Source organism: Phalaenopsis equestris, unplaced genomic scaffold, assembly GCF_001263595.1.
Source record: "Phalaenopsis equestris unplaced genomic scaffold, ASM126359v1 Scaffold000002, whole genome shotgun sequence".
Classification (NCBI taxonomy): Eukaryota; Viridiplantae; Streptophyta; class Magnoliopsida; order Asparagales; family Orchidaceae; genus Phalaenopsis; species Phalaenopsis equestris.
Genome location: NW_018164444.1, coordinates 30098629 through 30112712, shown reverse-complemented (window position 1 = coordinate 30112712; position 14084 = coordinate 30098629). Strand labels below are relative to the sequence as shown.

Sequence of the window (14084 nt, the reverse complement as noted above, 5' to 3'; positions counted from 1 at the left end):
TCCATCATTATTATGGTTTACCGTTGAACCACAATCTTTTATATAACATGACATTCTAATGCATATTTACCCTTTGGAAGCTTCCATTTTAGACAAACTTTGTCTTGCATTGCACCAACAAAATAATTGATAGGAGATTTAATGCTTATCTCACTATTATAATGTTTAACATCATATGCACAACACTACATGTATTTTCATGTGTTATCATCATAACACTCTTAATAATCTTACTAGTATGGTATAGAAGATTAAGATGCAATTTTCTTTAACAATATGCCTAATCACGCTTAAGCTCTTTTTTAAGCCATAGATGTACTCTTTATTGTTCACACCGAAGCTTCCACATAAATGTGTCGCATATGTTACTTCACACATCCTCAACCTCCATAATATTTAAGAGTTTATCATCAATAACATAAACATTCATGTAACTTATTGTTGAATAATTAAACCTAAACTCGTAATGTATGGTTTAATGAAAATATGCAAAATATATCAAAGATAATATATAACTCTATAGTACTATTCATATCAAGAAATGGTGCATCATAGATTATTTTTACATAAAATATTCACAATTTCTATATAGGACTCGAACTTTATTCATTATTCCTGGATGTATAATCTATTCTCATGCACAAATCAGTGCATAAATTTGATTGGATTATGTGTTGAGATTTGAATAACATATTATTTATTACATCTTACTTCATTTTCTTTTTGGGGGCATTTTCATGCACACCACATAATTCTTATGTATTTATTACATCTAATTGCTAAACTTTTATATTTGCATGTATAACACTAAAAAATATAATATTACATCAAGAATATCACTATTACTTACTTTTTAAAAATATAATACACATTTTCATGCATAATCATATGCCACAAATGTATTATATATGTTGTTGTGAAAACTTCTATGTTAGATTTGTGAATACTTAAGGTTTAAGTGGTATGCATGTAAATTTTCTTTCTTTTTATTCAATCAAAATTTAGATTAGTAAAATAAGAATATCACATATTTTTTTGTCTTTCTATGCCTTTTATGAAGATCTCATCAGGAACCCGTTAAGCTTCGTCTTAACAAACATATATGAATTGTTGACAACTGCACTTGTTCCGGACCAACTTTAATGAGAGTCATAACAACCCAACTAAAACATGTGATTCTTCATCAAAGTTCTTATCAACTAAAGTCAATTAACTTATGATCATATTAAAGTTAGTTAGTTGAAATTTGTGCAAGTGCCCTTATCCATATTGGGATAGAAATACTTTCTCATTGGATGTATCTTTTCAATTTATCATTGATGGCTTATTGTATGTTATTTTATTGTGATTCTCATTGAAAGAAGCGCTTTTGTCAATGATGATTGTATAGCTTCAAATGATTGGTTGTCGAAGAAATTGCAGTCCTTCTAGTAAATGGCTGTTGGTTTCAATTAAAAAAAGAGGTAGACATAACCCTAGTGTGGATAATTCTTTATCGACGTCTTTTAATTCCAAAAGGTTTTTCAATTTAATTAATCAAGCATCACAATCCCATGTGCTTGCATCATTGCTCCCAATTCTCGCGCATCTTCTAAATCTATATAGACTCTTATACTAGTTAATGGGAAAACATTATGTATATGAGAGCAATGTTATTCAAAAAAATGAGAAAAAATATGCAAATAGAAAATTCTGAAAAGAAAAAAAAAACAGTTTACATGATCATGGTTATTTGCCTACACTCATTCTCACATGAAATGATAAGTATCAACTAGTATAAAGAACAAAGTTATTACACAAGATTTATTCGTTTTGTTATCAAAATAATAATTTTTTTCTTTTATATTTATGTAATTGACCTGACAAAATGCGCATGATTAACAATCATTAACAATAGTGCTCGTGAGTTAAAAGAAAAGTTTATCATCTTCAACATAGGCCGCCCCAAACGGGTCCTTAGTCACCAACCTCCAAGGCAAATGTTGAATTCTTTTTGTTGAGACCTCTAATTTTCAGTTATCATATAGGTTCCTTTAGTGATTAATGGCTTAATATTGACAATTCAACAAAAAATTATTTTAGTTGACGCTTACAAGATAAGTACTAAACTTTGATCATTTTTCCAATCACTTACACATACTTGTTTGCATATGATTAAATGAAAGAAAACAATGAGAAACATAATTTTATTATAATGTCTTTGTTGTGTGTCGAAAAAATTATGATGGTAATATGATAATTTAACGTCTTAATGTTGCATAAAAATACAAAACACACACAAACAAAAGAAAAAAAGTGAGAAGGAACATCAAGGATTTTACGTTAAAAAATTTTGAAAAAGAAAAATCCATGATGCCTAGCCCAACCGAAGTAATCCACTACATGCTCATAAGTACAATGGTGCACTCTTTTTTCATGACAAGAAGAACGAGATTGTAGTTTTACATTGAAAATTACACTTGTGTTTATACAGTTAAAAAAAATACAAATATTCAAAAACGCAACAATATTCGTAGTCTGATTACAACGACCACAATCGAAGGTCGTCGATGAATGGTGGTTCACAATGACAGATGATGATTAGGGGCGGGGCTCAATTTTGGTCAGTGACTATAGAGGATGGTGATTGGCAACTATGGAAACTGTTAATCGACAATATCTAGCGGCTACGAATGTCGATGGTTACTTGTCGTCTTTTCTCCAAGATAAGCATTGGAATTTTAATTATCTTTCTCTTCTTATCCCTCTCCCTCAAGTGAAGTGAGGGGGCATATTTATAGCCTTTTGGGATTGAACATTTTAGTCTTTTGGTGTGTATCTTCCCTAACCACCTTATCAGATGGTTCATGTTGATCCTCTCTAATCATAATTCATTTTCTTAAGAATTTACGTTCCTTAATGACCTTAAAATTAAGCGATCTTACACTCATTGAATTCCTCTCATCGAGGCACTCACTTTAACTATAAATCTATCAAATTTGAAGTTTATTTAACAATCCAATCGACGATCTAAAGCTTCCAATCGTGTTTAAATGGCCTGTTACAGGCTTTATTGGACCCATACTGAACTAATTTTGACATCACTAGGTTAATCTTCTCGAGACGGAGAATATGACTATAAACTTGCTTAAATCGAGAGCCCATATGATCTCCAATTTGTATTTGGAATATAACTTGTAAAAATACATCTAGATTCATGTTCGGTCAAAATTTGCTACTGCCACATAAGTCCTAATTATTTCAACCAATGCCTCTTATGAATGGCATTGGGTTTAATTTATTCACACATAACCATAGTTCAATGTCCCCATTATCATCTTCTACTCTTAATTTTAAACTCTTATAATCAAGCAAGAGGTTGACAGTCCACTCCAATAAAAATCATGGAGCCCAATCACTTTGTCATCAACATTAGGTAGGCACAATCAGAAAATAGCTGTTAGATCGCATCGACCCCGTGTAAGAATAAGAATATTTTTTGAACTACTGATTACTTAATTTTATAGTATCATTTTGACATTTTATAAAATGAGTTGAACTACTAATTACGTAATTATCTCCATCATGTATACATCAATAATCAGTGATAGAATAAGATATTTTGAATTTTGATTTGTCTGTGAATTCTCACCAACATGGAAGGAGCCTGAATAAAAGAATATATTCGAGCCCAAGAAATTGAGGGAGAATTAGAGATGGATGAGCCATTTCCTTCTAGCATTACAATGGCCATCTTTATTTCTAGAAAGGCGGATTTATATGTTATAAATAAAATATTTATAATACGAGAATCCCATGAGATATGTAATCTATCTTTTAACGTGGGTATTATAATTATTATTATCATTGTAAGACTTTATGTTAGTAGTCATTTACATTAATTTCACTTATGATAATGCTCTTTCAGACCAACTAGCTTGCGGGGTGAGTTCAACTTCTTAGGAGAGTTGATCTCAATGATGAGTCAATTTGAATGTGGGGTGACTTGAGATTCATGGGAGAGTTTGTTTAAGTATTTTTCCTCGTATCATTATCAACAAGCTATCCGGTTAGGTTTTTTAGTCAAAGTACTTAGTCGAATCAATCTAGTTAAGTTAAGATGTCTCGTTGGTTCAAATAGTCATCCCCTACAGACTCTCAAGATGATTGTTATAGAACTGAGAAAAAAATTACAATAAAAACTAAAATTTGAGGATTTAATAAAAATTTTAGGATCAACAACAGATTGAGTGATTGATCGGTGATTACTAAATTAGATCCTTGAGAAAGAGATGTTAAACAAAACACTATCTTCAAAGGCAACCCAAGTTATGGTCTAAGGGCTTTGGGCCATACAAAATAATAATTTTAATACTATTAAAAGCATAAAGATAACATTTTTATGTCATGACAAGAAATGCGATAGATTAAATAAATAATTACACCATACAAGGCCACTTTTTTAAAAAGATAACAAGGCTCCATCCCGTCTTTGTCTCCTATTAATTTGGAGTTGTTGCTAACAATTATTTGTCCTGTTGTATTATTTAAATTTTATTAGTTTTTTACAACTTAGAAAATGCAATCAATAATAATTTGGAGTTGTTAGTTATGACTAATGATTTTAAGATATTAATAAAAAGAAATAATTGAGTTTTTTTCTGGATATTAAAATAAAAATAACTAATAGATGGATTATTAGACTATAAATTTTATTGATGATAAGGAAAGTGATTAAAAGCACTCATGATATTTCAATCATGAGAAATAATAATCAAAGATATATAACACACACATTTTTATTTATTTATTTTGTCTCATGCTCGCATTTAAGACTAATTTATTAAATAAATTATTCTTTATTTGGAAGATGAGACTTGTACACGTTATTTATTTTTCAAGTTGAACACAAGTAGGTGCACGCAGTTGTTTAAGGCCACTTGTGAGATACGGCACATTACTACGAAGATTCGGGGAAGCAAACAACCCCTTTTGAGTGGTAGGACTTGTTGTATTAAAAATATAGAACAATAATAAATAAAGAAAGAAGAAAAGATTTACACACGTAATATATATATATATATATATATATATATATATATATATATATTTGTCACACGATGGACAAATTTCCATTATCTGACACGAATTAGCTTTTAGAAAACACCGTCAAATTGACCGGCTTGATGAGACAGATCCAATGATGCCAAAGTTTGTCTAATTTGAGTCAAATTAAGCCTAAATCATGTCGTTAAGACACTTTTGAAGGCTTTTCGTACCTAATTAAAATGTCAAATGGATTCCAAATATGATAAGATTATAGTCAAATATAGTGTCTTTAGACGAGACGAATCCAACAAGTCAAAAATCATTCAATTGTGACATCATTTCGAAATTGAAATGTCCACAAAATATCATCTAATTGAGACAACCTCACAGGTTCATCTGATCAAAGTGATAAATATTTTTTTCTTATGAGTCACACAAACTCTATAAATAGAACTCTGCCCTCCTCTTGAGAGAAGACCAGGACCTTAAGCCAGAGAAAGATCAAAGCTTGGCGGAGAAGGAGTTGAACTCTCGTGTTTTGCATCGAAAGTCCAGTGATGAATCACCACTCACCAATCGCTATCGACCACCATCGAGCACTTCCGCTCCTTGCACTGAAATCCCTTAGGGAGTCACGACATGCATTGCAAAATCTCAGCGTACATTGCATAACAGTGAAACACTTGGTGAAAAAGTACATCATCTAGTACACCGTGCAACAACGCTTCCCTGAGATAGTGTAACGGGCTGTAAATGTCATAGACGATTGCTATGATTGTAGTAGGCGACTAAGGATGTTGTAGGCAGAAGTTGTAGCATCAGCTGATCATAAAGGTTATACTTGAAAGTCGTGATACAAGTTGGTCATGTTGATCATAGATGATTGTTTCAGGAGCGTCAGTAGGCCACAAATGTTGTAGTAGGAAGCCACAGAAGTTGTGAGTCGTGTAGACATAGGACATAGTGGGGAGCTACGATGATGTTCGTAGGCCATAGAGATAAGAGTTTGGAGCTATCTGTGTTGTGGACTACTTAGGTTGTAATGGGTCACATAAGTCGTAGTGGTGAGCTTTGATAACGTTCTTAGGTCACATATGTTGAAGTTGAGAGCTCCATGAGATATGGACCATGTAGGTCGTATTTGGTCACTTAAGACGTAGTGGAGAGCTGAAATAATGTACGTAGGTTGTAGAGATCGAAGTTGCAAGCTGCGTGAGCTGTTGACCACACAATTTGTAGTTGGTTACATAAGTCATAGTGGTGAGCTGCAATAAAATTTGTAGGCTAAAGTGTTGGAGTTGGGAGTTATTTTGGATCACATAGGTCCTAGTTGGTCGCATAGACTGTAGTAAAGGGGTAAGATGAGAGAATTTCATAAGTCCAAGGAAAGTCACCATATGCGGAGCGTGTTGTTACGCCATCTTTGGAGTGCTTCTTTATACCATTTTAGGGCATGTTGTTGCACCATATGTGAGGTTCATTGTTACACTATTTTTAGGGTTCATTATACCATCTTCAAAGTGCATCATTGTATTATTTTTAGGTGTGTCATTGTATTATATTTAGACTATGTTGTTACAACATATGTTTAGAATGATGCAATGCTCCGTAGGATGCTTCGTTACTCCACGATATTGGTCATAACTCTCCACGGTACCTCAATGCTCTACGATGTTGATCATTACTCTTCACTATATTTTTGTTACTTCACAACATACGTTGTGACTCCGCAAGGGGCTTCATTACAATGAGTTGAGAGGTAGCTGACTGCGGTCGACAATGATCAGAGTGTGGTTTGACGATGATCAGTTGTTCTAGGAGCGGGAAGCATTCACTGGGTCTTCAGTCCAAAACCACACTAGAGTTTGGCTCCTTCCCTTTGCCCTTCTCTATCTATTCTCCTCGGTCCTCCTCTTGAAGGATTAGGTCCCTTTCATGAAAGTGATACTGCTCTATTTATAGAGACTAGGAGTGTCTCTCTTGAAAATAAGAAATGAACCCATACCATTTCATAAAATTACTCAAAGAGATTTTCACGATCGTTTGATGTTTTGTGCATATTTAAATGCCTTCATAATGTCAGAATTAATTGATCATGGGCTCGTTGTATGTATCTCATAAATACTCGATTTGACTACAAGCTTAACATATTTTAAATTCATTTGATCTTACAATTAACCATTCTAAACTTTCAAAAGGGTTTTGATGGCCATATTTTAGTTTGATTTGAGTCGAATTAGACAAATTTTTTTATCATTATTTTCATTTCGTCAATCTAATTACTTCGATTGTAAGTTTGCTGAGATCGAAGTTAAGTTGGATGATTTTTAATTCGAGCTTGAACGTTCTCGCTAAAAATGCCTCGAGCTTGGTGCCATACATCGGGATTGTGCTAAATGATGAGAAATTCTTTATGATGCATCTGTTGCCCCTCAAATTTTCCGTGGTTTCACATGCTAATTTGAACATTTTTGAAGTCACAAAAATTTGAAAAAAATTCTAAAATTTTTCGAAAATTTCAAGTTTTTTGCAGCGGCGGCTGATGACGGCTAAAGGAAGTAGGCGTAGCGCCTACAGTGGGAGTGCGTGGCGGGTGCGAGTGACAGGCGAGGTGTGGGTTGAAGGTGAGTCGAGATCGAGCCTCGTAATGTGGGCAAGGATCGAGCAATGTGACCGTACGATAGAATGCGGTTGCACGATAACGTTGATCACGATCTGTCGCGGGACAACAATTGATCGGCCTCGCTCGGGCTGTTTGGTTGCTAATTTTGTAATTTTTTGTGATTGTTTCAGACTTTGGTCATTTTTTGCCAATTTTTTTCCCTTTCTAAACCCATAAAAAGCCAAAAAAAATAATGAAACAGAAAATTGAAGTCTTCCCATTTGTTGTCGTGCGATCAACATAGCTCCCTCGCCTGCCAGTTGGAGTCTCACCACTTGTTTTTGTGCGATCAATGGAGCTCCATTGGTCAGCTAACTGGAGCCTCCCTGCATGTTTTTTTTTCTAATTCCTTTCAAATTCTCTCAAGTAATTGTGATAATGATTCCATCCATAAATTAAATAAAACTCCATATATTTTTAAATTATAAAAAAAAAACTTATTTTTATTACTACCAAAAGAACAATATGTCAAATATTCATACCAATTCTTCAAAGAATGTCAAAATAGTAAATTAAAAAAAAAATTATTATTTTTTGGGCATTTGGATGTACATAACAGAGATTTTATACATTTACCCATCTAATATATAATAATTCATATTTACAATTATAACACTCAAAATCTTAATATCAAATATATAAAATCATCATTATTAACACTTTAAGTGTGAAATACATAATTTTGTGCATAGATTTATGGTAACAAAATGTTATTAAACTATAGGCATTTGATATGTGAAGACATAAGAATTGTTTGGTATGCATATAAAATTGCATATGTTCTGCACTTAACTAATTTATCTTTCAATATCCAATTTATAAATAAAGGATTGCTATGAATCTTTCTCTCATAAAGAGTCCAGCAGATAATATTCAATTGTGGTGTATAGATCTCATGATCCAGCTACAGGAATCGGCTTTAACATATCCATCCATAATAAATTCTTAAAATAATAAAACAAAAAAGAAAATTGACAGACACCATGCAATTCTTTATGTGTCTACAAATCAAACACTCACGCCTTTCATATTTATGTTTTGTTGGTGACTCGTTTATAAGTCAACTCGGCCATGGAGTGAGTTGATCTTCTTAAGCGGATATAGCTTATGGTCAACTCGGACATGGAGCGAGTTGAACTTCTTAAACGGATTTAGCTTGTGGAGAGCTCTGCCAACGTAGTCATGGGTTAAGCCGAGCTTTCTTATTGAGTTTGAACCATCTTAGTCCGATTATATCACCATTTGCGAGCTAATGATCGAAGTTCATTTATTGAGTCGATACATCAATCAAACTAATCTAGGCCAAACATATTGTCGGTTTTTGGTGAATTATAAATATGCCGCTTTGTGTAAAGTATTATATATTGCAGTCAATTGCGAAGTCGTTGCACATCATTGTCGCCGCCAGCCAATTGCTGCTTGTCGTTGTCGCCACCACCGATATCATTTTTACTTCAAACGAATCAAGAAAATTTGAAGCATTGCATACAACTTCTATTCAAAATACAATACATTTCTTTTACACGGCAGCCCTTATCTTTGAGATAAAATCAATTACTGGTGCATAACTTCTAACATTTCTTGTATTATTATATTCATAATGTAGTATTGATATATCATCTTAATTAAATTATTATATTAGAATCTTTTACTACATTTTGATACCAAAAACAATAGTAATTTATAATGATAACCTTGATTGCAAACCATGTAAATTAAAATTGATGGGTCAAAGGATAAGTAGGAATTCAAACCCAAGCAAGTGTAAAAATATATAAGTCAGTTAAAATCATTAATTTAATACTATTTGTGAAAATATTGTTTTACTGAGTGACATGTGACAAATGAAAAATATACTCATGCTGACATTGGTCAACACATAAAATGATGCACTTTTACAAATATTTTATTTAAGATGTCATAATACATCATAAACAAAATAATAATAATAAGTATCTCAAGCCCTTAAGAGCCATTAGTCCTTATTAAATAACTTAAGTGGCAGATATGTAAATAAATAAGAATTGTGGTGTGTGTGTGAACATACTGACGTAGTTGTAACATTAGCCCCCATTTTTGACTAGTTATGGCTACTTGCCTGATTAATTAACATGATTCCATTTCGATACTCCACGTTATACAAGCAATTTAAAACAAACAAATCTTAGATGGAAAACGACGAAATTAATTTGGAACTGGATCGGGGCATTTACATATATACCACGCGAATCTTTAATATTTACATATCTAACATCTAAGGCTTCATATTTTACATACGTAACACTCAAGTGTTTTAATATATATTGTCATATATAAATTTATGACACCTAAGTGTGACAAACATAAAGGTCTTTTAAATACATAACATTCTAAACTTTCATATTTACCTATCTTACACTAAAACTTTCATACTTACAAACATCATATAAAAATTAGCACTGACTATCACCTTCTGATAGTCAAATCCATCTTCTAATCCATAAATAAAGCCTATGTGTGTAAAAATGAAACTTTGGGTGTGACATATGTAAATCCATAAGAATTGAGTGTTTTATATGTAATTTTCCCTGAATATAAATATGAAAATTGAGATGTTTGATATGTAAATACATAATAATTATGTGGTATATATGTAAATTTCCCAAAAAGATAAGTTCCTTTATTTTTTTTTTTCCTAAGAGATAATTAGATCCCTTTATTTAATAAACATTCCAATCCTGTCACCTGTATTTCTTATTATTCTTAGAAAAACATTGACTTTATTATTCTATTATTTATATTTTGAAAAAACTTACAAGTGATGGCTTACGAAAGCACTCCTTTAAAAAATTTATTTTCATTACATATATAACACCCATTGGGGCAGCTTATTTGGTGCGGTGGCTTTTTGAAAACGCACATGGTCTGTTTGGGTAAATTGTGTTTAGGCAACTTATGCGTTTTCAAAACGCTGTTTTCAAAACGTTGAAAACAGCGTTTTCACAGTGCACTTATTTAGGTGCATTGATAGCTTTGTAGCAGCAGTCTGACATTTCCAAAAAAATAAAAAATTTGTAATAGCCACCGCACCTAGTTTATCTGCAGATTATTTTTAAACAGCTTATCACCAGATTATTCAATAAGCTGCAGCTGCCCCAAACAGACCCTAAATATATAAATTATATTCGGAGCTATTAGTAATTAATAAAAGTATTTTTAGTGCAAAAAATGTAATTAAGTTTGGAATATAAATTTTGCAGGACCCATATTTTTGTATACTATGGGGAATGTACCAATGTTACATGTGAGCCATCCGGACATAGTGAAAGAGATGAATTTATGCAAATTTAAGTGGCAGATATGTAAATAAATGAGCATTGTGGTGTGTGTGAACATACTGACGTAGTTGTATCATTAGCCCCCATTTTTGACTAGTTATGGCTACTTGCCTGATTAATTAACATGATTCCATTTCGATACTTCACGTTATACAAGCAATTCAAAACAAACAAATCTTTAATGGAAAACGACGAAATTAATTTGGAAGTGGATCAGGGCATTTACATATATACCACGCGAATCTTTAATATTTACATATCTAACATCTAAAGCTTCATATTTTACATACATAACACTCGTGTTTTGATATCATATTAAAAATGTTACTATTACTTCCTTTCTAAAGATGGAATATATATTGTCATATATAAATTTATGACACCTAAGTGTGACAAACATAAGGGTCTTTTAAATACATAGCATTCTAAACTTTCATATTTACCTATCTTACACTAAAACTTTCATACTTACAAACATCATATAAAAATTAGCACTGACTATGATAGTCAAGTCCATTTTTTCATCCATAGATAAAGCCTATGTGTGTAAAAATGAAACTTTGGGTGTGACACATGTAAATCCATTAGAATTGAGTGTTTTATATGTAATTTTCCCTAAATATAAATATGAAAATTGAGATGTTTCATATGTAAATACATAATAATTATGTGGTATATATGTAAATTTCCCAAAAAGATAAGTTCTGTTATTTTTTTTCCTAAGAGATAATTAGATCCCTTTATTTAATAAACATTCCAATCCTGTCACCTGTATTTCTTATTATTCTTAGAAAAACATTGACTTTATTATTCTATTATTTATATTTTGAAAAAACTTACAAGTGATGGCTTACGAAAGCACTCCTTTAAAAAATTTATTTTCATTACATATATAACACCCATTGGGGCAGCTTATTTGGTGCGGTGGCTTTTTGAAAACGCACATGGTCTGTTTGGGTAAATTGTGTTTAGGCAACTTATGCGTTTTCAAAACGCTGTTATTTAGGTGCATTGATAGCTTTGTAGCAGCAGTCTGACATTTCCAAAAAAATAAAAAATTTGTAATAGCCACCGCACCTAGTTTATCTGCAGATTATTTTTAAACAGCTTATCACCAGATTATTCAATAAGCTGCAGCTGCCCCAAACAGACCCTAAATATATAAATTATATTCGGAGCTATTAGTAATTAATAAAAGTATTTTTAGTGCAAAAAATGTAATTAAGTTTGGAATATAAATTTTGCAGGACCCATATTTTTGTATACTATGGGGAATGTACCAATGTTACATGTGAGCCATCCGGACATAGTGAAAGAGATGAATTTATGCAAATCCTTAGAGGCATGTATTTAAATGCCCATTTTTTCATAATAAAATTTAATTATAAAAAAACATGCTAAAATTAGTTTTTAGGGTTTAATAAATAAATTATCTTAATTTGACCAAAAAAAAAAAATCTCCAAATATTTATCACTATTTTAGGTTTGAAATAGAACAAAACCAGTCTATATCTGTATCTGAGGGGATATAGAACGGGATGAGCAGAGCTGATAAGCTGAAAAAACAAACAGAACCCTAATTTCGGGGAATGAAGACTGGATTATGGTCCAAACTCTCTCAACGGCCGACGTTGAGAATGAAAAGGAGGTGGATCTGCGCCCCACACAAAAGATTTAGGTTTCTGAGTCTGCAATCTCCCCCATTATGCAGAGGAAAATGTCGCAGCTCCGTCAAGCCGGTGGTCAGGATGAAGCCGGCGCAGCACCTCAGCTGGTGGTGGTGGCGATCGACGGCGATAAGAACAGCCAGCACGCTCTCAAATGGGCGGCCGATCATATCTTATCTAAGAACGAGATATTCATCCTTCTACATGTTCGACGGAAGATCACTTCTATTCCCACTCCATGTACGTTGCGTTCATATATCCATATATTACTTGTGTTTCTGACTTACATCTCCAATTTCCATATATGATTTGTAAACTAACATTGTTATTGTTTAAATTTAATTATGAACTCCACTGTTATCTAGAACTCTGGTGGGGGCATGCACTCCAGTAACACTTTTTTTATAAGAAATATTAAAATATTTTATAAATAGCTCTGTTCTTATAAATTGAATAAACAAAACAGTTAAATGGGCTGTCCATGGGCTTTTGATTAATATGTATTTTTTTGAACGAATATTGTCCTAATTAGGCGGAATATGAGGGAGCCCAAACTCAGCTCCTGTTCGGCTCTTTTATATTTCGAGCTCAAAAAGTGTGTTCGTGTTCAACTCATCTGCTTAACGAGCCGAACACTAGTTGTTCACGAACAAAGAGTCGTTTTGACAACCCTGATCACGTAGCAATAATATTTTAAGGGTTGGGGCAAGATTTAAAATTATTGTTTATATTAAAACATCATTTGAATCTAATTTAATAATTTTTATTCTATTTTCTTAATTAATACTTTTAATTGATTGTAAATCTTTGTAGTCTTCTAGCCATTTAACTTTTGAAAATATATTACTCATCAATATAAAAATAAATAAATATATATATATATATATATATATATATATGTATATAATTGAAAGAGTGATATGTTCTATGTGTTTATTATGCAACTTAATTCATGCATGCAAATATGTATTTCACTTTTTAGAAATTAAAATAGTGATATGTTTTATGTGTTATGGATGATTTTTTGGTGGAATACTAGTAAAAGCAAAGAGTTTAGGTGTTAGATATGTAAATAAATTAAATTTGGTGATTTGTTTGTGAAATAAAGTTCTTTGTAATGCTGATGTTTTTATTTATGTGATATGAGTGATTTGGGCTGTATGAGTATAAAAAATAGCGTGTAGGTGTACTATATGTAAATTACATCAAAATTAGGTGTTATAGATATGTAGCTTACATAAAATTAAGTGATATGCATGTGAATGCCAAGCCGTTTGCATAAAACAGGGTGGCCTGTACGTAAATTAAATTTCGTTGAAATAAATTAGAATGAAGAAAAGACTGGACCATGCATTTTACCTGTTCAGTACATCTTGTATAGGAAAGGATTACTATTTCTTTGTATTCACT

At 32.1% G+C, this 14084-nt stretch overlaps 1 protein-coding gene across 1 annotated transcript in view; it reads right to left on the bottom strand.

Moving 5' to 3' along the window:
* The window catches only part of LOC110039298 (ABC transporter B family member 25, mitochondrial), a 95496-nt gene extending 82652 nt beyond the window's left edge, over positions 1-12844 (bottom strand). The window contains exons 1-2 of the mRNA XM_020744315.1: positions 12638-12844; positions 12510-12563 (exon numbers count right to left, since the gene is read on the bottom strand). Coding sequence (XP_020599974.1) covers positions 12510-12563; positions 12638-12844 — 261 coding nt within the window. The remainder of the gene's footprint in view (positions 1-12509; positions 12564-12637) is intronic.
* Positions 12845-14084: the final 1240 nt, after the last annotated feature.